This window comes from Panthera tigris, chromosome F2 (genome assembly GCF_018350195.1).
Source record: "Panthera tigris isolate Pti1 chromosome F2, P.tigris_Pti1_mat1.1, whole genome shotgun sequence".
Taxonomy (NCBI): domain Eukaryota; kingdom Metazoa; phylum Chordata; class Mammalia; order Carnivora; family Felidae; genus Panthera; species Panthera tigris.
The window spans coordinates 49,247,380-49,274,721 of record NC_056676.1 but is presented as its reverse complement, the minus strand read 5'-3'; the positions used below and the strand labels follow the sequence as shown (position 1 = coordinate 49,274,721).

The 27,342-nt window shown below is 36.8% G+C and overlaps 1 protein-coding gene across 5 annotated transcripts in view; it reads right to left on the bottom strand.

Annotated features, from left to right (window-relative positions):
* RIMS2 (regulating synaptic membrane exocytosis 2) overlaps nucleotides 1-27,342 on the bottom strand; it is a 601,992-nt gene that overhangs the window by 73,336 nt on the left and 501,314 nt on the right. For 4 of the 5 annotated variants that reach the window (XM_042972687.1, XM_042972686.1, XM_015534713.2 and 1 more), the window contains one exon: nucleotides 15,332-15,573. In XM_042972687.1, coding sequence (XP_042828621.1) covers nucleotides 15,332-15,573 — 242 coding nt within the window. Of the gene's footprint in view, nucleotides 1-15,331; nucleotides 15,574-24,544; nucleotides 24,631-27,342 lie in introns of those variants that run through there. The other variant, XM_042972684.1, reaches the window with a different exon arrangement.

The following is a 27,342-nucleotide window of genomic DNA, read 5'->3' as shown; positions in this document are numbered from 1 at the left end:
ATCATGTTTGGATCCCCGCCAGAATCAAACTAGAATAGGGCTTGGCAAACTTTGTCTGTAAAGGGCCAGATGGTGAATAGATTAGGCTTTGTGGGTCATAAGGTTTTCTCTGGCAACCACCCAGCTGAGCTACTGCAGCACAAAAGTAACCATAGACAAAACATAAATAAATGTGGTTGTGCTCCAATAAAACTTTATCAAATTAAAAAAACGTATTTATAAAAAAAAAAATAGCAGCAGGCTACATTTGGTCTGTGGTTCATAGTTCTCCAGCTCCTGAATTAGAATTTTCTCCCCTTTGCTTCTCTATGGCTGGTGCCTCCAATTTCTACTATTTATGTCCTCCTTAAGTCCTGATGATCTGTCCTTCTTCACATCTTAAAAGCTAATACGTATTAAGAATTAAATTAGACAACGCACTGAAGATAAAGCATATGAAGCATTTGTCACTGTGCCTGGCACGCAGTAAGTAATAATAGATATTTGTATTCATCAAAGTAGCCCCATGAACCTCAGCTGGTTCCCCTGACTCAGTAAATAGCAAAACACTTGCCTACCCGGTTGCTCAAGACAGGCTTTCAGAAATTAACTTGGAGCCCTCTCTCCCTTTCCTCTCTTATCTAGTCTTATCTAGTCCTGCTGCTTCTCCCCATCTGATCCCTCTTCAGCCCTCCCTTCCCATTACTACCTGGTAGTCCAGACTGCCTCTAGTCTCCCTGCCTCTAGTCTTTCTCCCTTTGGCGTGACTGTAAATAATCTTAGGATAAACTCCAATTTACGGAACATAACTTTTGAGATATTCCATGATCTGTCCTCAGCCTAACTCTCTAGCTTTATGTCTCAAATCTATCTGTTCTTCTCTATGCTTCCGGCACACGGACACAGCTTAGTTCCCTCAGAGTCCCGTACTCCCCTCTGAATGCACTTACGGATTATATCATCGTCTGACTCTTCCAAATATTAAAAGGATTCCAAATGGCTTAGAAAAAGTTTGGAAACCAATTCTTTAGTCAGATGATATCACAGGTCTTTCTTGGACTCATACTTCGTTTTCCTGAACTCACCCTGTACTACTAAAGTTTCCTATGCTTGACATGAATGCTTCTTTCATTTCACTGAAATGTTGCTAAGTCTTTAAATTCTGGCATGAATCACAAATCTCCTAAGAGGCCATTCAAAATCTCATTCCAATCAGAAGGACCTTTTGGAAATCTCACAGCATTGTGTGCCACTAATGTGCTAACATATCTGCCCCAATAGTTCTTAAGCTTTTTGAGAATGGGTGTATGATTTGTATAATTTATCAACAGTCCATAGTACCTGCATAGCACCTTTTCTTTATTAGAAGTACAGTGAATCATATTGACTGAGTATTTTAAATTCAGTTTTTTAAAAAGTGCTCAGGGCTAGTCTGATAATCTATTTACAATTTTAAGCAGTATTTAAACACAATGGACTTTTAACCGACCTTAGTATATTAAAATGTTGCATTGGAAATAGATTAAAACTCAATGGGTACTAGTTTAAGAAAAGCAAATTACACCAAGAACCCATAAAGAAAAATGAGCAACCATAAAAGACCAAGAAGATAAAGCAGATTAAAACGAACTGACCTTACCTAGTTCTCTTATTCAAAAGGAAGCAAAGATTTGGGCGCCTGGGTGGCTCAGTGGGGTAAGTGTGTGTGACTCTTGATTTCGGCTCAAGTCATGATCTCATGGTTTGTGAGATGGAGCCCCACATCAGGCTCTGTGCTGACAGTGTGGAGCCTGCTTGAGATTCTTTTCCTCTCCCCCTCCCCCCTCCCCCCCCCCCCGCTTGCACACATGCACAAAGTAAATAAACTTTAAAAAACAAACATAAAATACCAAAATGAAGCAAAGAGGCATAAGATTTTACTGATATACACAAATATTCCCTGAAAAAGTCAGAAAAAATAAGTATCTTTATATGACATCTTTATATATTTTTCCAGTATAAGTTTCTACACATTAAGATAAATGAAAAAAAAATACACATCCAGGAAATACTGAGTATGATTGAAGGGATTAAAAAGAGGAATAATCAGGGCACCTGGGTGGCTTAGTCACTTAAGCATCCTACTCTTGATGACCTACTCAGCTCAGGTCATGATCTCACGGTTCCGTTCGTGAGTTCAAGCCCCATATTGACACTGACAGTGTAGAGCTGCTTGGGATTCTCTCTCTCTCCCTCTCTCTCTTCCCCTCCCTTACTCATGCTGTCTCTCTCTAAGTAATTTAAAAAAAAAAAAAAAGAGGAATAATCTAGTATGCAAAATTTGTAAGGTAATTCTATTGAAGCTGAGATTGTAGAATTCAGAAAATAATGCCAATTCACTTCTAAATATATGAAAAATTATTTGAATATACAAAGAATATTCATGTGAACCACTTGGTCTTCATCAGCATAAAATATAAAACGAAAAAGATTTGACTATAAGTGGGATTAAACTGTAGAACACAATTAAAAAGAAGACCCTATATGTATAGCTTTAAAATTGTGCATTGTGCTGCATAACTGGGAAGGCAGAAGTATTATACTTCGTTGAGGAAGGAAAAAATTTCAGTTTTCCATTTTGGTTAGAAATAAGAAATGGACTACAAACATAGTATGTATTTAGTTATATGGTATGCTGTGTTTCTTTTTTTTAACCTTTTTTTTTTTAAGTTCATTTTGAGAGAGAGAAAGAGCATGAGTGGGGGAGGGGAAGAAACAGAGGAGGAGAGAGAGACAATCCCAAGCCACGTGGGGCTTGATCTCACGAATTGTGAGTTCATGACCCGAGCTGAAATCCAAAGTCAGACTGAGCCACTGAGCGCCCCTGATATGCCATCTTTCTTATTGTTAATTTCATCTACTATTTTGTTTTCAAAACACATGCATTCTCATTTGTGTAGAAGTATTTTTACTGTCCTCCTTTCGGGGGGGGGGGTAATTTTCCAAACAAAATAAGTCAAATGAACAGATTCTTAAATAGTCTATTTTTTTTAAATCTATTTTAACAGAGTGAAATAGAACTCTATCTGACTGTCCTTTCCATTAAGATAATTTCACAACCGACTGTATAAATGAAAAAAAAAAAACAAAACAACTCAGTCTGGCTGATAGCAAGTCAGAAACCTTTGGTTCATCCTGCTTCCCTTTGACACAGATATCTCTAATTCCAGGATAAAATGACTGCTGGCAGAAGAAGGATGAAAACAAAAGGGGACAAGCAATTGAGATACCTCAAATGTCAACAGGACTGGAAGGGGTCTGCTAAGAGAGTAGTGGGCACTGGCTTCCTACTCCTGGCCACTATATTTCCTTTGGAAGTAAGGTTTTGGTTGAGAGGTGTTGTAGAAATGCCTCAGTTAAGGGCACAGCCCCCTGGGGGTTTTCTTGGTTTTCTGGGATTATTTCTGTGTCCTTACACCTTCCTATTTCTGCATTACATGCTCCCTTACCAACTTCCTTATCGGAGTGTGTACCCCCCTCATCTGGTACTTCTCCATTAGCTCTTGTCCCTCTCTCATTTTCTAGGCGATTACGAAGCCTCAAGTTAAAAAGCAATGAATCCTCATATAAAACACAAAACCACTCTTTGGACTAAAAGCTACAGAAATTACATTCTTTATTCTTCTGTCAATGCAGAACTTTAATGCCTTAGAATACACTAGATCCATTTTCCTACTATTTCAACGTCAGGCATACTTCTAAGTTAAACTAGCACCCATTGTTTCTCTACCTCATGGTATGCACAGTATACAAATTCAGAACCTATAAAGTTTCTAAATGTCTTTTCCAAGGTCATTTGACTTTCAATTGTTTTTTAACAGAAAGCACACAACCACACTGACCCCCCTGGCAGATGGGTAGACGATATTCACCAACGCAGAGATTGCCAAACCCAAAAACAAAGACAGAAGGGCAGTGTGACATTTTATACCATCCAACGGGACTTGTTGAAATTCTACTATGTGCAAAGTATTTGTCAAGAGCCAGGACGGACAGAAAGATGAGCCAGACTAGGTTAGTTATCTGCTATGATATATTTTCATGCCACTTGGTACTTCCATTAAGGCAAGCTTTGACATTTTGACTATTATTACTTTATTTGTTAAGGGCTGTCTCTCCCACTGGAACATAAATACCATACAGAGAGGATCCTGTTTATGACATACCATGGTGTCTTGTCACGGAGTAGAAATTCAATAAATATTTACTGAGTAACAATATAATGTTAACATGTTCTAAGGCAGTGAGTGAGGGCGTCAGTTAAAAAAAAAAATCTTACAATAAAAAGGATGTGTCCATCTAGAGCAGCATCAGAGAGGGAAGCTAGTTTCTACCATAGTGTGTTTCATTCCACGAAGTCTGCAGTACAAAATAGCTTTCAAAGCCCAAGGGGAGGATGAGCTAACATTCCTATGTTTCTCTTTATGTTCGAAAAATGAACTAACATTACTCCTAGTAGAATTTTACACTGCTTACCTAGGGCTTTAGGAAATTGCAAGAAATAACTGCAACTGTCTCTTTGGAAATTTTCCTAGTAGATAAAAGGAATGAGAGTCACTTGAATAAAAAAATCAACCAACCAACCAAACAAAAACTTCTAGTAGCTTCATATACCTATGCAGAGTATATGGGAATTTCATTTAAAAATGGCCTTTACCAGGGGCGCCTGGGTGGCTCAGTCGGTTGAGCGTCCAGCTTTGGCTCAGGTCATGATCTCATGGTTTGTGGGTTCAAGCCCTGCATCGGGCTCTGTGCTGACAGCTCAGAGCCTGGAGCCTGCTTAGAATTCCCTGTATCCTTCTCTCTCTACCCCTCCCCTGCTCATGCTCTGTCTCTCTCTGTCTTTCAATAATAAATAAGTGTAAAAAAAATTACAAAAAAAATGGCCTTTACCTGAAAATTGCATTTCTGTTTATACTCTCATGCTCAAAAACCTTAAAACACTTACTTTTAATGAAATAAAAAGACTTCTTTTCCTTAGTATGTACTTTTCAGCTTACAATTAAACCCTTTATTTACAGTTATTTACAGTTACAAGGCCTTTGCTGATTACTAGCCTGTATAATGCCTTTGGCTATTCAGATTTTAAGATTATGTCCAATTAAGTTAAATAAAACCTATAATAAATTAAAAGTAGTGTCCTGCGAAGTTTTTATTTTGAAGAGAAATGTTTTCTTCCTCTCAATGATATGAAGAGAACTAATTATAAAATCATACTTAAAAAATATTTTTTAATATTTATTTATTTACTGGAGAGACAGAGTGTGAGTAGGGGAGGGGCACAGACAGAGGGAGACACAGAATCCGAAGCAGGGTCCAGGCTCTGAGCTGTCAGCACAGAGCCCGACGTGGGGCTCGAACTCACAAATGATGAGATCATGACCTGAGCCAAAGCTGGACGCTCAACCAACTGAGCCACCCAGGTGTCCCTATAAAAACATACTTTAGGGGCACCTGAGTGGCTCAGTTGGTTGAGCGTCCGACTTCGGCTCAGGTCATGATCTCATGGCTTGTGGGTTCGAGCCCCACGTCGGGCTCTGTGCTGACAGCTCAGAGCCTGGAGCCTGCTTCGGATTCTGTGTCTCCCTCTCTCTCTGCCCCTCCCCTGCTCATGCTCTGTCTCTCTCTCAAGAATAAATACACATTAAAACAACAACAACAAAACTTTGAAACATTCCTTAAGCAACAGTGGGATCACATAGAGTACCAGCTTTGGAGTGGATCTGTCCATCATGGAACTGCTGAGTCTCAGTTTTCTGATATGTAAAATGGGAATGATAACGCATACATCTAAAGTTGTGAATATTAAAATGAACAAATTCATGCTACTGTTAATGATGTCTTTAAAACTGGTAAATTATTTTCTGAATTTTATATTTAAAAAATATTATATGCTTAACAACTGGTATGTGTTGTTCGGTCAGATAGTGTAAACTGAAGATTAACATTTATTTCTATTTTGCTTTACTCCCAGGAAGCAAATAGTAGGATGTAAATAATAATTTTTATAAAACAAATCTATAATATTTCTCGAATCCCTCCACCTTTCAATATCTTTCCATAATTATCATTTGTAGTAGGCACAATGGTCCCCAAAGATGTCCATGCACTATTCTCTGGAATCTCAAAATATGTTATGTTATGTGGTATAAAGGAATTTGCAGATGTAATTAAGGTTAAGGACCTTAAAACAGGGATATTATCCTGAATCATCTAAGTTGGCCCAATCTAATTATATAAGCCCTTAAAAGTGGAGCATTTTCTCTAGCTGGACAAAGAAATGCAGCAGAATGGGTACTCAGATCAGAAGCACAAGAAAAATTCAACATGCCATCGTTAGCCTAAAGATGACAGGGGTCACCGTAAAAGAAGGGATGTCGGTCCTAGGCAGGCAAGGCATAGAATTCTGCCAACAACCCGAATGAACTTGGAAATGGAGTCTTCCTTTCAGCTTTTAGATAAAAGCCCAACCTGATGACACTCTGCTTGCCATCTTGTGAGACACAGAGCAGAGAAACCAGCCGAGCTCACTCATATTTCTGATAGAACGGTAAATCTGCACTAAGTTGCTAAATTTGTGGTAATTTGTTATGGCAGCAATAGAAAACTTGATACACCATTGATCAGGCCCTCATCTCGGCTCTAAACTAATTGTCTTACGAAATTTGTCTCCTATTCTTGATCTCTAGACTTTCTTACTGACAAAATCTTTCCAACTCTGACTGTCATGACCATATTTCAAATCCTGCAAAGGCTCCCTACTGTCAACTCTATGGCTTGAACTCGCCAGCCTGACTTTAAGTTCTTTCATTTTGTTGTTGTTGTTGTTTTTAATGTTTATTTATTGAGAGAGAGAGAGAGAGCAGGGGAGTGGCAGAGAGAGAATCCCAAGCAGGCCAATGACATCAGCGTAGAGCCGATCTCATGAACTGTGAGATCGTGACCTAAGCCAAAGGTGAGCTGGATGCTCAACCGACTGAGCCACCCAGGCACCCCAGACATTAAGTTATTTCTTATCTGGCTCCAACCTCCATTGCCAGGCTCATCTCCCACCATGTGTCAAATACTCTCATATAGACAGCATTTCCGTATCTCTGGGTCTGCTACTGCCCGTGTGTGAAATGTCCATCCCTGTTCTCAGCATCCTCACAGTTTAAACATTATCCACAGTTTAAGACTTAGATCAACTGCTAGCTTGGCATCAGTGTTGGGAGTGATCATTTCCACTGCCACACTAACGATGACATATTATGAGCACTAACACCTGAACCAATATTAATAATTATATTAACGGTATTGGACACTGCTTTAAGTGCTTTCAGAAGGGCTCATAACAACCTCAAGAGGTGGGGAGATAGAGTCCATTATTTTTAAAGCTGAGGAAACGGAAGTTTAGAGAGGTTGGTTGACTTGTCCATGCAGCAGAGCCGGGAGATGTGAACTCGAAAACTCGCCAATCTGCTTTCTCCACTCCACTACAGTTCCTTATAGGATAGTCTCTGTTCCTCTTGCTTGTCCTCATCATGTTCTACTTTGTTTTATATTTACTCAAGCCTACAACTCATTTCTTCTGGGAGATTTTAAGATCCTTCAGTAGAAAAGCTGTAAAAGAGTAAGGACTATGTGCCAAGTTTCGTCTTCCTTGGCACCTACCAAAATGCCTCCCTTGCAAATAGGGTAGTTGATAAAAAATGTTTGCTTGGTGAGATGAATAAATGTATGGTAATGTTTGTACTTTAGGGAAATGATTATAATGCTATAAGAATTCGTTAGTAAATTTTTAACAATTCGACTATGAGTGTAATCTTTAGGTTTGGGAAGGGATAATGCAAGATAATTTGCAATTGTAGATGTAAATGGATAGTTCCTAAATAGATAGGTCCTTAACAATAGCTTTCAAGAGCTCTGTTTATTTTTTCTATAGATAATAATAAAACACTAGAATGTGAGATGTTCAGAAATATGTGACATATATTTATGTCATCATTTATAGCTTGTTTTAAAGTTTATTTACTTTGAGAGGGGGTGGAGGGACAAACAGTGAGGCAGGGAGACAGAATCCCAAGTAGGCTTTGCATTGGCAGTGCAGAGCCCAATTCAGGGCTCAAACTCACAAACTGTGAGATCATTGCCTGAGCCGAAATCAAGAGTTGAACCCTTACCTGACTGAGCCACCTAGGAGCCCCTGGGACACTGAAGTTTTAAAAGCTATGAATGATTGGGGCGCCTGGGTGGCTCAGCCAGTTAAGTATCCAATTGTTGATTTCGGCTCAGGTCATGATCTCATGGTAGTGAGCCCCTCATCAGGCTCTGCACTGAATGTGGAGCCTGCTTGGAATTCTCCCTGTCTCTCTCTCTGCCCCCTGCCGCTCACACGTTGTCTCTCTCAAAATAAATAAATAAATAAGCAAACAAACAAATAAGTATTGTTATTAACACAGAGATAATCCTTTAGAATCTGAAAAACAGGCTTACATTTTTCTATTATAAAAAGGTTTTTTTTTTTTTTTTTTAAGGAAATGGGCAAGACTTGAATGGACATTTCTCCAAAGATATCCAAATAGCCAATAAGCACATGAAAAGATGCTTAACATCACTAATCATCAGGGAAACGCAAATCCAAACTATAATGAGATGCCACCTCAGACCCATCAGGATGGCTGTTATCAAAAAATAACAAGTGTTGGCAAGGAAGGAGAGAAACCACAACTCTGTGCCCTGTTGGCAGGAATGTCAAATGGTGCAGCTGCTTGGAAAACAGAATGGCGGTTCCTCAAAACATTAAAAATAGAACTACCATCTGATCCAGCAATTCCACTGTGGGTATGTGCCCCAAAGAATTGAAAGCAGGATCTTGAAGAGGTATTTTTACACCCGTGTTCTTCATAGCAGTATAATTCACGATTGCTAAAGGGTGAAAACAACCCAAATGTCCATTTACAGGGGAACAGATAAACAAAATGTGGTATATAGGTACCATGAAATATTATTCAGCCTTAAAAAGGAAAGAAATTCTGACACATGCTCACAGCATGGAAGGATGTTAAGAACATTATGGTAAGTGAAATAACTAGGTCACAAAGGGACAAATATTGTGCGAGTCTGCTTATTATATAAGGTACCCAGAGTAGTCAAATTCAGACACAGAATATGGGATGGTCATTACCAGAAGCTAGAGGAAAGGGCAAAAGGGGAGTTTCTAATGGGTGCAGAGTTTCACTCTGCAAGATTAAAAGCATTCTGGAGATGGTTGCACAATAATGGGAAGGTACTTACTGTCACCGCACTGTGCATTTGAAAATGGTGAAGGTAATAAATTTTACGCTATGCATATTTTACCACAATTAAGAAAATAAAAATAAGGGTTTTCTTTTTAGAACAAATGATGGGAAGTTCAATCCAAATCTAAGAAACGCTAAATTAATTTCCATTAACAATAAAACTGGTATCTTTCTTAGCTACTTGTTTACCCCAGCTTGCTACAGAAGTACTTTAACACAATTCATAACACGTTTATAATAGCTTTCACTTACATGAAATATTTTACCTCATCTGTTATAGTTAAGCCCCTTGAACTCAGTACCAAAGAATAAATAGCAGCATGATTATCAATACTTTTAATTATAAGGGCTGGTAGTATTATAAATGCTAAAACATTATAATTTTTTAAATGTTTATTTTATATTGAAAGAAAGAGAGAGTGTGAGCGGAGGAGGGGCAGAGAGGGAGGGGGGAACCCCAAGTGGACTCCATGCTATCAGCCCAGGGCCAGATGCAGGGCTCAATGTCACTAACTGTGAGATCATGACCTGAGTGGACATCAGGAGTTGGATGCTTAACCCACTGAGCCACCCAGGTGCCCCTAAAACATTATAATTTCAAAAGTGAGGAATATGCCTAAATTTGGCGTTAAACTCCTTAACATGTTATATCTTATAGTGTTAGTTTGAGATTTCTAATAACATGAAAAGGCAATACTGCTATTTAACATCTCTATTATTCTTCATTAGTACAAGTTCTGTTAACAGACCTATGGATTCAGCAAACATTCACTTAGAACTTTAACATACTAGAATAGTGGTGTTAGGTCTTTTTGAATTACATATACTAGATCAGTTGTTTTAAACCTTTTAAAATATCATCTCCATTTCCCTATAAAATTCTTTATCAACGGTACACATGTTCTAAAATAGTTGTATAATACATAAAACACACATTATTTAAAAGAACAAAATGCAACAAATATTTGTAAATCATTATTTCTAATGATAAAGTAAGACTTTATGTTTTCAGGAAAAATGTTTCCAGTGATAGGCATTATAATTTTCAAAACTGTTGGTGTGTTCACCAAACTTTCTTCTTCTTGTTCCTGAGCACTGCCTAAACTACATTTCCCAACCTTTTGTTTCCCAGACTCAGCCTTGTGACTGAGCAGTAGCCAATGAAATACAAACAGACGTGAATTTCCTATTCTAATTCTTTCGCATAAAAAGTTGCGTGTGCTGGCCGTATAGAGAGTATTTCCAAGTTCTTAGAAGAGGGTAAAGCCTCAAGATGAAACAGTCTCAAACCCTGAATGATCACAGAAAGGCCACTGGCCCACTGGGAATAACTGCAGTGAACTGATATTTTTGCCCAATAAATAAAGTCCTTTTGAATTAGGTTTTATATATATCACGGTTTATATAGTATATATATAGTTTATATAGTATAGCAGCTGGCATTATGTTAGCAATAAGTAGAGTAATTTGAAGGTCTACTTCCAAATTTGGTTTTCTCATACTTGTTTTGAATGATGTCATAATTGAAAAAGAAACTTCACAAAGACATACCATAGACCATATAAAGTATAAACACAGGGTAAGGGGTTCATCATTAATAATAGTGGATGTAAATCTATCTTTTATTAATCTTCTCAATAACTTAGAATTTATTTTTTTGAAAATTTTTTCAATGTTTATTTATGAGAGAGAGAGAGAGAGAGAGAGAGAGAGAGAGAGAACACGCAAGCAGGGGAGGGGCATAGAGAGAGAGGGAGACACAGAATCCAAAGCAGACTCCAGGCTCTTAGCTGTCAGCACAGAGCTAGACATGGGGCTCGAACCCATGAACCATGAGGTCCTGACCTGAGCGGAAGTTGGAGGCTCAAGTGGCTGAGCCTCCTAGGCGCCTCCCCCAATAACTTAGAATTTTTCAGTGAGCTTCTTGTCAAATCTTAAGAGTGTCACTGTACTTCATCAATGGCTGATGAAGAGCTTGAGTAGGAATAAAAGTTTCAGGTCTACCTTTTTTGCACAATTGCAATAGCTACTACATTTAATCCACAGTTTCTTTGCAGTAATCTTTTTAAGCCACTTGCCCATTATCTGATGGTTAACAAAACTAACACTTGCAGAAAGGCATGCAACACTGACCATCTGACACATTCAGACCAACCATGAACACAAGGGTGAAGTATGTACTAAATATTAGCAATGCTTAATTTTTTGTCTTTTAAGTTAAAAAATGAAAAGAAGTTCTATCGTTTTCTTTCCATTTCCCCAGAGAACTTAATCATGCACCCCAAGGAGTACATGAGCTTTTCACTGAAGATCACTATATTTGAAACTATACCAGACACTGAGAAAGATACATAAGATAAGAAAAAACAGTCTAGCCAGGAGACAGACAAATAAATAAATGATTACAGTTATTGAGTGTTATAATTAGAGTAAATGTAAAATCCCATGTAACCTTAGAAATTATTACAAGATGAAAATTAAAGAGCATAATTTCTTGAGTGACCACAGACCACAACGCCGATTTCCACTTAAGCTCTGAATCCAAAACTCTTTCAACTATTAAGTTGTTCCCACAAGTATCCTGTCACTAAAATAACAAAACTCTTTTCTGACTTCAATGCTCCCAAGCTATGGTCCTGTTTCTATATTTCCTTTTTTTTTTTTAATCAACAGTCCTGGAAAGAGCTGTTACTATCTGAAACTTTCAACGCAGTAGTCACTAGTCATATATGCCTATTTAAATTTAATTAAATTAAAAGTGAAAAAAAAAATAAAAAATTCAGTTACTCAATCACAGTAGCCACATTTCAAAAGCTCGTCACGTGTGGCTGGTGCTACATATCATATTGGATAGGAGAGATACAGAACATTGCCCACATTGCCAAAAGTTGTATTGGACAATGCTGGTCTAGACTATGATAGAGTAAAAAGTGAAATCTCCAGATCCATACTGTCTGGATTCAAATTCCAACTTCTACTCTTTCAGCTTAGGTAAAATTGGGGAAGTTATTCCCCTCTGCTCATTTTGGTTTTCTCAAAAAATCGTAAAATGAGGAGAGTAGTAATTAATTCCTGCTTCATTACATTATTGTGAGGTTTAAATGATTTACATGTAAAGTGCTTAGAGTAGTCCCGGCACATAAAAGTGTTCAGTAAGTATTAGATATTTTTATTTTTATTCTTGGTATTATTCTTACTGACACTACCTCAACTCCCATTTTTTTAAACCTGCTCCAAAAGGCTTTGTCCACCACTGCAAGGCTTGTCAAGGTTTACCAAATTCCCCATCTTGCCAAATCCAATGGTCAATTCTCAGTCTTCTTACTTGACCCGTCAGAAGCACCTGACACATTGATAAATCTTTCTAAAATGTTTCCTTCATTTGGTGTCCAAGATACCATATTCTTTCCTTTCCTTTTCTTTCTCTCTCTTTTTTATGTTTATTCATTTTTGAGAGGCAGAGAGAGACACAGTATGAGTAGGGGAGGGGCAGAGAGAGAGGGAGACACAGAATCCAAAGTAGGCTCCAGGCTCTGAGCTGTCAGCACAGAGCCTGGCATGGGGCTTGAACCCACAAACCGTGAGATCATGAGCTGAGCTGAGGTTGAAGGTTTAACCAATTGAGCCACCCAGGTGCCCCCCTCTCTCTTTTTTTAATGGCTTCTCTTTCTTAAGTCTTCTTTGATGAATTCTCTTCTGCTTTCTCAATGTTGGAATATCACAGAACTCTCTCTTTAGTTTTGTTCTTGATACAAGTTACTTTACAGTAATCTTATTTAGTGCCATGGCTTTAAGTACTACCTGTTGATCACTCCTAAATTACATCCTCAGCCTTGACCTACTAGGCTCTAGACTCATAGCCAACTTACCATATAACAACTGCGCTTAGAAGTCTAAACAGGCATCTCAAAATCAACATGTCTAAAACAGAGTCCTTGATTCCCTTATGAGGCCAAATTGGCTATGATGTCTTACACCAACAAAATGATTTTAAGTTCTCAAAGCATTTTCTTATAAACTAAAAAAAAAAAATCTTATAAAAACCTTGTTAGAACAGGAGGTGTTAATTTCTTTTGTCAGAGGAACATTCTACGAGTCAGATATGTCGGGTAGGTTTTTAAAGAGGTCATATTTGATTATCACATATAACTCAGAGTAAGCAATAGAATCTGAGTCTTCTTATTATCTCTATGTATTTTCTGCTAAGTTATAATCCCTAGCAAGTCATATGTAATCTTTAGAAATGCTGACTTTACAGGTGAGTTTACAATCAACAGGCAAAGGAACACACAAACTAGCATGTGCCATGTGTACTGATCCGTATACCTTTATAAATGCAAATTATTATTTACAATGATTGGTATGATATCATCCAGAATAATTTCACTATTTTTTAGAAAGGTCCCATTTTGCTGAGTTTTCTACTCATTAGAAGGTAAGTAAGCAGTCTTGTCTGAAAATCCACACTGGTACAATGATATTTATTTTTACAATGATAAAAACCATCTTTGCTCTCTGTGTGCCTGGCTCGTAGTAAGTGGTCAATATTTATCAAGAAACCTTGAACAAGTGTAAATGATTATTTAGTTTAATACCACATTATCTCTAACTTCTATAATCTTATTAATGTGTGTTTTACAGGTTCTTAATTTTTTCACTGATAGGCTTTAGGCTTTATTTTTAGACAAGTTTTAGGTTTACAGATGTTTGTAGATTTTAAGGAAAAAATGCAATGAAGTTCTAACCGCTAGAGAAATACAAAAAAATTCAATTTCAATGTCAAAAGGCCAACATCTATCATTTTAGTACAACATAGCTAATTATGTATAAACATAAGTAATTTAAAAATAATTAAAGTATGATCTCTATGTGCATAATTATTTCTATATTAAAATGTAACATTTTAAAGCACCAAATGAAAAGTTCCTATGTCAATTGTCACATTAAACATAGTGAGTTACAACCACAATATCAGGAAAACCATCAAATAACTATTTCAATATAAGAGTATATATATATAAGACTCAGATTCCAGAATCCCTGTTACAGTTACATAAAATCAAGGTTAGCCGGGTCCAGGAATTAACGTATCCTTAAATTCTTTTATGTTGCAGATTTTTGTCCTGATTTCTGTGTATTAGAACCCTAGTAATTCAAACATAAATGAGATTTCACCCATTTGCCTATAATTTATTTGCTGTAAAAGAAACACCATATTACACGCTTTTGTTTGTTTGTTTGTTAAGTGGAAGATATGTTATTATTTCCAAGATACCAGGGATTTAATGTTTAATTATCAACAACCATTTGAAAAGACGTTGCTTTGACTCACAAATTTCTTAATTGCTAACTGTGGCTTTTCTGAGTAGGAGTAGGAGTGCTGTATCTAATTTATCTTTGCAGATGTGATTTAGAAACGGAATTTGAAAGTAGCAAGGCTTTGAATATCTTCACTATCAGCAGAAAATTCCTCCATCCCTGCTGCTGGAGAATATTGCTGCTTGAAGTTTTAACAGGAAAATAAAAACTGCAGTCAGAAAATTGATACTACTGGTAAATGCTGCTTACAAACTGAAAAAGAAGTTAGGTTGTCAGCAATAAAAGAACTACATTATTCACACAACATAGGAGGTGTCATCTTCATGACGGTAACTTGCTGGGAATGGAAATTAATTTGGCTGGTTCCCTCTTGAGGAACCTAAAGAAAGCAAATATCTCACAGATCAGATCATCTTTATGAAGCATCAGCAACAGGCAATCCCGCCACCACAGCTTAACTCCTCCCTGAGGAGCAAAGACTGTACACACGTCTCAAGAACGGGGGCCAAGGTTCACTTCAAAGCAGGTTCATTGGTCACTGAAAAACAAAGTTAGTGTTTCATGTGCAGAAAGGTCAACTAGCTTAAAATGGCCCCATCTCTCTGGAACATGTCATCTTCCATTAATTACTGCGATGAAATGAGCAAGAGAAGAGAATACGTATTTTAATTACAGCTCAAACATGAAGTCAAAAGTAACATAAAAATGCCTACCCGTTTGGCTGAGCTGAGAAGCACTGCGACTCTTCCTGGAGAGGCCAACAATAGCTACCATTTTGGCCCCAATGCTAGAGCGCCGCTTTTTGCCGCCGGTGCCCAGGGCACCCACTGCGGTGTCAGACTGGCTGCCGTCGTTCTTCTCCAGCGAGCACATGTCTCCGCTGATGCTGGTGCTTTTGGTCATGTTCTTCCCTGAGATGCCGACTTGTCTGCTTTGCATTTTGGATGTAAAGACACTGTAGGCCGATGGATCATTAAAAGGGAGGACAAGAGTGAAAAGGAAAAGACAGAAAATGTATTTTAGATGAAACATCTGGAGTATAATTAAATCATACCATTTATGGGACACATTTTTAGGATTTAAAAACTTCCAAATACCATGGTCTTGAATGGGCTCTACTATTCAGGGTCAACCTAACGCAACTATGTAACACAACTATGTAAACTCACGATTTCACTTCACTCAAAGAAGGCACCGGTTTGCATGGCCATGGGGGGGGAAATATTCACAGAAAATCGGGGGCTTATTTAAGAGAATATACTATCCTGCAAGTACAAATATGCTTTAAAGCAGCCATACAACAAAGGGAGATGCTTCCAAAAGCACTCTTCTCTGATATGGTTTACTACTGCCTTCAAAAAGAAATTAGTAGAGTGGGTGAATCTTTTAAAAAATAGCAAAAATGACAGCATCCACTGCTAACAGTGGCCTTTCAAAATAAGTTTTCTTTATCTCAAAAGATTTATAAGATTTATCAAAATAACGGTTACATTTTCTAACAGGGATTGATGTTTCATTAGTTTTGAATTTAAAAAATAAGTTATTTCACTTTATGTAATTTCATATTTATCATTATGTCTATATTCCAAAGGATAAAGAAAAGGGAGATTGCATTCATTTGAAAGAAAAAAAAAACCTCATTATCAGTTTTCTAGACAATGTGATCAAGAAGCAATCAATGAATCAATGAAGCATGTGAGCTGATTGATGATTACTGATTACTGATTAGCTGATTACTCCCATTGGGAGTGTTAGTAGTGATTACTGATTACTCCCATTGGCAATAGTCAGGAGACTAACACGGCCAACTAATTAAAGACAGGACCCTTGATTCTTCTGTGATTACTGGGATGTGGTAGGAAGTCGAGCGGGGTTTGAAGAATCCAGAAGCAGGCTATCCAGCTGGGCACCCCCAAACCTGGAAAAATGTGAAGGAAGCAGCCTGATTGCAGGTACGGGAAGAGTTATTTATAGGTCATTTTGATTTGGGATTAGAGTCATGGTTTTTGCCTTAATTTCATACTGATAACAGGAGTGAATAACACATAATTACAGAAACAAAAGAAAAAAATCAAGAAACATTAGAAATATCTTTATGTATCATTTAAAGAGTGAGAATTGGAAAACTGACCTATTGAGGAAAGCTCTTATTTCTAATTCAATTTCTTGGTCTTTCCTCCCAACCACCCCCCAACCCAATTTTTTTTTACTCCATCCTAGAGTAAAATCTACTCCAGGACCACATGCTAATTTTATGTACATTTTCTCCAAGCATTTAAGAGGGGAAAGGCCTAGTATAAAATTTAAAAAAAAATTTTTTTTTAATTTATTTTTGAGAGAGAGAGATAGCACGAGCAGGGAAAGGGCACAGAGAGAGAATCCAAAGCAGCCTCCAGGTTCTGAGCTGTCAGCACAGACCCTGACATGAGGATTGAACTGGTAAACTTAGAGATCATGACCTGAGCTGAAGTCGGTAGCTTAACCAACTGAGCCACCTAGGTGCCCCCCAAATTTAAAGAAACATATAGTAAACTGTACTATTTTACCCTTCACATTAGTTTAAGGAGAAATGAGACATAAATAGGCCAAAAGACAGAACAGTGTATATGCTTCTATAATACCCCAAATTGATAACTTTCAAGCTTGTTTGATGTTGCTATTCTTTAATAAACAACAATAGAATAAAACAGAGTTTTGGGGCAAACAGATGTGGGCTTGACTTCCAGTTTTGCCGTTACTTAACTGACTTCCTTAGAAGAATTAATTATTCTGAGCCTCAGATTCCTCATTTGTAACATTAGATTATTTTATTTTCCTTTCTTACCTTAGAGAATAGAGATAATATATATAACTAAAGTAAAAATTTAATAAATTAAAATAATAACAATTTTTATCAGGGAATATGGGCAACAGATAAAATAAGGCTAAAGCTCTTCAGTTTTTCTTTAAAAACTTAGCTGTATTAATAGAAATGATTTTGTAATTATAAACTTAAAAACTTTTGAAATTAAAATGTCTGCAATGTCTTTAATACAGCCGGCATTATATAATGGACAATAGACGGCACTGAGAGTCAGGAAATCTGGGTTTGATCATTGGCTGACTCATTGGGGAGGGTTGTTAGCCTTTCTGAAACTTAATTTCCTCACTTAATAAATGAGAAAATGTAAGTAAAGCATTGAGCAGAACGCCAGACACATAAGGGCTCCAAAAATTATTCTCCCCTTCCTTCTCCCTATTATTATCACCCCCTACCATCACCACCACCATCATCCATTGGGCATCCATTAAACATCTTGAACTGGCATATCTGTAAGGTTCCCTTAAACTATTAAATGCTTTGCTGCCTTATGATGTTTCTTATTCTGTGGATTGTGGGCAAATAAACACAGAAATGCAACCTATGATTTTCATAATATGCTGTCATCAGAAAAGGCATGGCATAGCCTTTAAAAGTTAAAGTTTAGTTTGAAACTCAGGCTTTCAAAATAATAACATACTCCATATAACATGTCAGAATAACCTAGTACTCCTGTCATGTAGGCATCTTTCTCTCAAGCATATGCCTTTCTAACAGAGCCACTTAAGCTAATATCTACCAAGGAAGAAAAAGATACACTCACAAAATACTGTTTACTGTACCTTATAATTTTTGCATTTTTAATTTTCACAGTTGCATATAAAAGTTATAAAGAACTTGTCCAAAATTAAGCAGGATACAATAAAATACTAACTAGAGCTGATAAATCAGTTTGTAGATAAATATTTTAATGACAATTTGGTTCTACGGAAGTATACTCCTCTTCAACCTAACAACTTTGATAATGCATTATCTACAATAAAGGGTTACTAAAAGTTTTGTAAGATGGATCTATTCTTCATCTTCTAGAAACTTCGAGATCACCAGGAATGAGTTTTGAATAGTTGCCCTCCAGTGCTATGTTTTGAGAAGAAGGAGACTGAGGCTAGGGTATCACTACTGGTTTCCTGGACTTTCCCTGCTCCTCATCACCTACACCTACAAGCAAGCAAGCAAGCTATCAAACAAAATGTTTAAAGTTTTGTGCCTCTTGATTCATGGAGTACCTTGCTGTAAGAAAAAGTCTGTAAACATGGGTGATCATTTGGAATGCTCAGTGTAGTTAAGAAAGCACAGGTCTATTACATTATCAATTACTTTAAAAAAGACCATTTCTAAGGATCTGGTGATACAGTAAATTTCCAACAATGCTCGTGGGGGTCTCAGTGATGGACTTCTGAAGGACTAGCTGGCAATATGTATCAAAAACCTTAAAAAAAACCAGCCTAGTTTTTAAACTATTGATTCTACTTTTAGGTACATCCTAAAGGAAAACTTAGAATGTGTACAGATTTAGCAATAATATTTGCTGCAGAATTGACTATAACAACACACTCATACACCCAAGGGAAAATCCCACAAGTGTCCAATAGTTAAGGGTATTTAAGTAAGTTATGTTCATCAATAAAATAGAGTGTACCTTTGAAAATGCTGTTGTAAATAAGTATCTATTGAAATCAAATATGTTTTTGATATAGGGGGAGGGATAAAGGAAGCAGATATTTGCAGCTAGCTTTGGCTGGTCCACATACCAAATATGGATTTACCCTACTGCTAGGGGTCACAGATCAATTCAAACCCCATAGGCTATCCATTCTTTCTTTTCCTTCCTTCCTTCCTTCCTTCCTTCCTTCCTTCCTTCCTTCCTTCCTTCCTTCCTTCCTTTTCTTTCTTTCTTCTATCTATCTATCTATCTATCTATCTATCTATCTATCCTTGCTAAACTATGCAGTTACGGAAACCTGGATTTGTGAGATGATCTGTGATTTCCCTGCACAAGAGGCAAATAAAGGGAATATGAAAAATAAAATTATATGTTCAGAATATTATGTTATTATGGGGAAAAAAGTATAAATCTACACAGCAAAAGATCTAGAAGGATATACTGTGCACAGTGCACTAAAAGTAGTTTCAGTGTTCTCTCGTTGGTAGTTCTGCTTTTTAAAACCATTCTTTTTTTTTTTTCTATTTTCCTCCCCAAATACATAGCGATAAGAAAAAAAAATTTAAATGAAAAGAGTAATCAAGGACCAATATATGTTTTTCTTTCACAAAGGTCAGATTATTCAATCCACATTGTTCATACCATGGACTAAAGGTATAACATGGCTCCCAAGCCAATCCCAAGAGATTACCACACAATCATCTTGGGTGTTGATATAGGATGCTCAGTTCTGGAAAGAGATGCAGCATTTCTATATTTCTGAATATTGTCTTATACATATTTTCTAATTTTTGACTTTAGAAAAACTGTATACTTAGTACCCTCAAAATAAAATAGGTAAAATTGCCTGTGCAAGTGATCTATTTTATGACATAATTATTATAATTGTTAAAATTGTACTCAGAAAGATTTTTTTAAAAGGCAAATTTAGTATATTGTCAATCGTTAGGAGAAAGGTGATGAAAGGTAAGAGAAATATTTGTAGATATTCCTCAGAGACTTAAATGGCAATATCAGGGGTTATATGAGTATGTGATTAAATTAAATGAAGTTTATAGGCCATAGGGCCAGAAGTGTTCATTAATAGTTTGGATGAATAGAGCTAAGTAGTTTGGCTTAAAATAATAAACAGCAAACACAGGACAAAGACAAAGCCTGAGTGTGTGAGAGTAAGGGCACAAGAGTAGCACTGTAAATAAAATACATAGTATGTCAAAAATATTTCACCATATTGAGAGCTGGGAAGGTGGTTAGGAGAGACTTAGCCAAGGTATTAGAGAGAGACTGGAGGGATTCAGAATGTTGCAGCCAGAGCTACAGAAGGCCCAGCAGCTAATACAGTGGAGTATGAGAACTGCAGCTCAGGAATAGAAAAGGTACTTCTGGATAGGATGTAGACAGATACTTCTAGGAATGGATGGACTTATAACATCTTGGGCTAGGAGGTGGTGCTAACAGAGGGCGTAGGGCTCAAAAGGTAGAAGACAATAATAATAATAGTAGAGCAGGGGAAAACACACCCAGTGAGACTGGCCAAGCTCTCAAACATTATAAGCACCTTGAAAGGTTTAATTCATTTTCCTTCCCATTGTTATGTTTCTGGAGCAGGTGCCAACAACTAGCCATGTACCTACCACTGTGATCACTCATTCTTGATTCCCCCGTTGTCTGTCGTTGGGCAGATGTCTGGATTATAAAGTGTCATTTCTTGAATTCTGGCATGTTCCTTGGGTGCTGGAAAGAGGGGTAATAAACTCTGCTCCTGTCCAAAGTTCCCTTAATTAAAAATTTTTTCCTTATTAAATACTATGCCTTTCCTAAAATGTGGAACTTGAAATTATTATTATCCTAATTTATGATATAATAAGCTTCATTTCATTTGCTCAAATGACCATCTATAATTTTAGGGTAGGAAAGTAGTAGTCATTTATTCAACCAATGTTTTTATTTAACATCTATCTCCACAAATATAAAGATAAAAAAATGATATGACATAGTTTCTCTTAATTAATTTACTGGCAAATATCAGCCATGTATAATGCAAATATGGCTGCACAACGACATGGTCTTAGTTTACAATTGAAATTCCAATGTCCAACTCCAATGTCAAGAAACCTTAATTAACAATTCAAAAAAACATCTTCCTCTGAAGAGTATGTAAAAACTGAGTTTCCTATACTAATTCTTTGATTTCTGGAAATGACAGAAATTTAAAATTTAGCATTTTTAATAGTATTACAGTACTATATATAAATGCATTCAATTAATATACTATAGTATCTAAATATAGTATCTAAATGTTTTGGAGGGGATGTATGTTTGTCTATGCCATAGAGGTGATATCCAGAGTTAGGGAGAAATATTTTGCTAATTAACAAAGTATTTTTAGCCAAAAACATCTGCCTCGACTATAGGCATTAGTAACAGAGCTGTGTTTAAGATTTTAAGTTTTGGGGGAAGGAAGGAAGTAGGGCCTCAGCGCTCACAGAGCAGGTTGCTACTTAATTAGTATGGTTTAAGGAGCACCATGAAGGCTTGTAATCTCCAAAATTCCTTTCCCAACTTCTTGCTAATGTCTAAAGTATTACTATGTTAAAGATTTCTTTAAAAGAAAGAAAGAAAGAAAGAAAGAAAGAAAGAAAGAAAGAAAGAAAGAAAGAAAGAAGAAAGAAAGAAAAAAAGAAAGAAAGAAGAAAGATTTCTTTAAGGGAAAAAAAGATTTATTTCTTAGTTGGAGGTTTGGTCCTTTATAACATGTCGCTACCTCCATGATTTGATCATTCATCTAGTGTATGTTTACTTTGTACTGACTATGTGGCAGTTCTTGGAGTTAGAAGTACAGCAGAGAAAAGGGCCGAGAATGACCCTGTTTTCATGCAACTTTCATTCCTATTGTCATGGGGAAAGACAATAAATAAGAAAATAAATGCTAATTTTAGATGGTGATATGTGATCTAAAGAAAATAAGGTAGGGGTACCTGGGTGGCTCAGTCGATTAAGTGTCTGACTTTGGCCCAGGTCATGATCTCACTGTTGATGGGTTTGAACCTTGCGTCGTGCTCTGTACTGACAGCTCAGAGCCTGGAGCCTGCTTCGGATTCTGTGTCTCCCTCTCTCTCTGCCCTCCCCTGCTCACGCTCTGTCTCTCTCTCTCTTCCTCTCTCAAAAATCAATAAATATTTTTTTAAAAAAAGAAAAGAAGGTAGAATATAATGATAACAGGCACTGGAAAGTTTAGGGGAAGGACAACATTAAATAGGGTGGTCAAGGAAGGCCTCTCTGAAGAGGAGATGACTGAGCTGAGTCCTGAATGCAGAAGCTAGTCATGCTAAGAAAGGGTGATCTAAACTGAGAGGAGAGCAAGTGCAAATATCCTGAGGCCAAAACAATCCCGGTTGTTAGAGGGAATTTATGAAACCAATGTTAACTGGAGAAGGCAGGGATACTAACATAAGACGAGGTCAAGAGAGAATAAGGCCTGGATGTGATCAACAAATGTCCTGTCCTACTTACCCTTATTTAACTGCCTATTCAGATATTGCCTCAGAGTGGCCCTAAGTCTGTGAGGACATACACTGCATAGGTGGTGCACCAAATTATCTAGGATTCAGACCAATATTTTATCTCTATTTATAACATTAAAGGTCATGTTGGAAAGAACATGACTCTCTTCTTTAAATAGGGACAAATTTATAAAGAAAGTCTATAGATTTGAAAATTTAAGAGGACACAACTGGCCTTTAAGAAAACAGCTACTGAAGCCAACAAGTTGACAAAGAAACTTGGTGAAACAGAGTGGGAGCTATTACGGTGGATACAATTTTGAAGAGCGTTGAAATTGAGGAGAAAGAAATGGTAAACTCACGGGAGTATCAAAATGAAGCGAACAGTCACGAAATAAGGATTACTAGTATATTACTTTTTTTTTTTTTAGGCAAAATCAGAACTTGAGGGGAGAGAAAGATTAAACAGAAAGTTAAAAATGGATACAAAATATTTCTTCAAGATGGAAAAATACATGAGTTGAAGAACTCACGTGAAAAAGTTTGATTTAGCACATTAAACTTTTATGCTTCTTTGCTCACTGGCCCTCCTTTTCCTAACCCAGCAAATGAGAAGGTTAGAGATTATTAATAGACTTTAACCTCTGAATTTTTATGACTATAATACCTCTGTTAATCTGGTTTTTTTTAATTAATTCCTTTCAAATCTTCATGGTCTTTTTCTTTTTCTTTTTAATTCGGCTTTTCCTATTGTTCCCCACAATTTTCCTTGGTGTATGATTTTTAAGCAAGAACATCTTTCCCTTCACAAGTGTTCAGAATGAACTTTACAATTCTAACCCATCAATTCATCATGTGTATCATCCCCTTAAATTGCTTTATTGTTTCATCCATACTTTTCAGCTAAACCCAAGTATTTTTATATGAAAATATTTTAGGCAGGAATAGACTTCCCTCTAACTCATTTCCATTTTGGCTTCTTCTGATTTTATTACATGATTACACAGTATTTGCTATACCATAAAAAGGTCGATGACAAATATCAGGAGGTATCCTTACTGGCCTATAGCTTCAAGCATCAGTTTACATTTTCCACCATTCTTATCAATATCAAAGGAACACAAATAGTTAAGATTTTGTGAAACTAAAAAAATTGAGAGCTTTGATTTATTCTTGCTCCAACTCTATGTGTATCAAGTTTGTAGAGCATTTAACAGATGATGACTATTTTGCACTACTGAAATGATTACACTAAATAAAAATTGACATTATGACTTTAAAAATAATACAGAAAGCTAAACCATAATATGAAAATATTCTTGGACTACAACTTACCTAGCTCAAATCAGACATTATGAAAATATTTCTGGACTGCAATTTTTACCCAGATAAAATGACTAGATGCTGTGTTTCACAATCTATAAAAGTGTATGAATGGCTACATCTTAAGGATATTAATTTCCTCAGACTACAAAGTACCAAAGACATTAGTCCCATATTTTGAAAAATAGTGGATGCTCTGAGTTTTTTGAAAGCTTGATTACAAATCAAATCCAAATTTTACAAATATGCAGCATTTCAGAGTGAGGACATGCTTTAAACTTATTTACCTTGATGAAATCTAATTATTCATTATCCATATAACTTCCATAGCTAATCAAATCAAAGTTTCAAATTCACAGAAGAATCTACTACAATTTCTGGAGTCCCATGGGATTAAAAAAAAAAACACCCAAAACTCAGTCCACAATTTTTTCCCAAGAGGCTAAATGTATAATATCCATACATTCTTCCTTTATATTTTGAAACAGCAATGCTTTTATTAAAGTTGGGTATGTTTTCCTTAGAGCTGGCTGACAATAACCAAGAAAAGACCAGTAGTTTCTTACCCTTTTTTTACCTTTCTTAGCAACTGTTAGGTAGAATGATTTGTAGGGCACCACTGTTCCAGGTTCCTAGAATTTGTGGCTTTATGTCACATTATTCTTCTTAATGAGCTCTGAATTATTGCTTGGAAAAGACACGCCCTTTTCTTTTTTTACCATCTATCGTCTTTACAGCAGGGCACAGGAGACTGGGCCACAAGCTTTGGAAATGTCAGGGAACAGAAGCACATTGTGTTTTCTGAAACAGTGTTTCAGGCCTGTTGCTTGCTTGGGAGAAAAAGAGGGCTCTGGGCTTAGAAATAAAAAAAAAACAAGAAGGGGTCTTTCTTTCAAGAGTACATGCCGACAGGCCACAGTTACAGATATTTAAAAATGCCTAAACAACAAAGCTCCAAGTGAAATTTTAAAATATTTTTTAACTCCGTTTTTTAGTGGGCATTAAAAATTGTCTATTTGTGTGAGTGTGTATATGCATACGTATGTGTACTGTTTATATTTTTTCAGGACATTTCGATGTTTTGACAACTTAAAAATCTTCCTGGCTGGAAAGACCTCGCTTTTCCTGAGGCTAGCCAATTGTCAGGGATAGCAGACATGCCTTTGATACGCAAATTAGCCAAATTCCGAGGCCTAGCTCCTCTATTTGGCTTATTCACATTAAGCCCATACTTTCCCGGCCCTAATTCGTTCCAGTGCCAGGTACCAGGCAATAGAAGTCCACTTCTAGAGCCCAAAGCCCCGCCAGAAGGAATTCCTCAAGTTTGCCAATCTCAAACTGGTTACTCTGCCCTATCTCGTCCTTCCAGCCCCCAAATAAAGGCTCAGGCCTTAACTCTTGCCTGACTCCTGCCCCTTCTGCCTCCTGCCTACACTGCTGCTCTCCCATGCGGCCCTACCTGGCGTGACACGCCTCGTGGTTCCTGGGACTTATTATAAGCAACTCTGTTTTCCTGAGCTTCTCCTGCGTCTCCTCTTGTGGCCACACTTGGCTGATCATCACATAAAACACTGACCAGGATGTATGTACATATGTATAAAATGAATGTGCTTCTTTTCAAGGGCCATGGTTTATAGTCTTAGTTAATAAATTTAGAAAAACAAGATAATAGGAGTCATAGAGCAAAATTCCCAGGGAGCTTTAAAGTGTAATAATGTGTAAATTATTTTGTGAAGTGTAAGTGCTGTATCTAGCTTAAGACTTAAACCTGCATATTTTAAGTTGAATGTAGGCATTTCATGTGGAAAACAAAATACTTTTATGCCAGGTAATCCTTTATTTTTTGTTAAAATATACTTTTCTTGCCTAATTAGATGAATACTGTATTAAATTTCCCAAGATTATCCCTTTATTCACCACTAAAGAAAATTTTGCTATTCTTTCATGTAAAAACATGCAAATACCTGAGTTAACTTAGAATATTTGCTTAGCTTGTATTTGTGCATGTAGACAATGTTCCAGTCATTGTGATTCAAGTATGAGTTTGTTTTATATGTCACTCGGAAATCACCACGAAGAGATTTTAATCTCCTTTAATGATTAAAAGGACAGTACTATTTTGACACGATGTGCTTGGTCATACATAATCTTCCTTGGAACATTTTAAAAAACACTTTCACCTTGTTAGAAATCTAAACTTTTTTTTTCCTTCCTGGATTCCAAGTCAGTCCCACAAAGATTGCGGATTTCTGCTCTGGAATGATGTCTCAGAGTATGCACCCTGCTGGTCTTTGAAGGTTAGGAAATCAGAGGAATTGGAGTAGACATAGGAAGGGAAATTAGGAAATTGTTCAGTCTATAGTGTTTCAAGTTTTCCTACTATTATTATAAATCCGAAAGACATAAAGAATAACATGATAAAACTATGCAATATGTTCCATTTTCCACACACCAGCCACAGTGATTTTTTTCTAAAACATGAATTGGGTTTTATCACTCTTCTGCTAAAATTTTTCAATGTTTTCTCATCATTCTTGGGAAAAATCCAAAATCCATAAAATAGAAGCTATTAGAAGAAATTCCCTTATCTTCCAACTGATAGCCTAGAAACCTAATTGCTTTTGTACACTTTTCTTTTTGCTCTCATAACAAAAAAAGTGCCCCTTCTCCTTGCAAATGTCAGTTCTTCCAAGGAACTCAGGACCCCATCCTCTTTCTCCAAGATCCTACAAGACTTTGCATAATGGACTTCCTCTTTTACGTCATCTCAGTTTTCTTTATAAACTACTTTTCAACCACAGAAGCCTCTTTTAAATTCCTGAGAAATGCCAAGAACTTTTCCACCTCAGGACTTTCAAATATATTGTACTCGAAATATTCCTCAGAATAACTTATGAAATAGAAACTATTATAAGCATACAAGAAGAATGTGAAGTACAGAGAGGTTACAAGGCTTGCCTAGGGTCTCATTGCTTGTAAGTCATAAAGCTGGTATTTGAGCAGTCTGATTCTAGAACACACGCTCTCAGCCACCATACTTTACCAATACTTCAAGAAGATGGCAACAAATTCCACTCAGCTTAGAGTAGGCGTTGCCAAACTTTAGCCTGCATCAGAATAATCTCTGGAGTAAAACAGATTACTCTGCCCCATTCCCAGAGTTTTTGATCCACCAACCTGGAGAGGTGACTGAATTTTTGCATTTCCAACAAGTTCCCAGGAGATGCTGCTGCTGTAGGTCCAGCAACCATATTTTGAGAATCGCTGGCTAAGACTTACCTAGTACGACTATACGTTATGTGAAAAGATAGTAAGCCTTCATTTGCTGATTGGTAAATGACATTCAGGACACTCCTTTTGTTTTGCCCAGTTAAA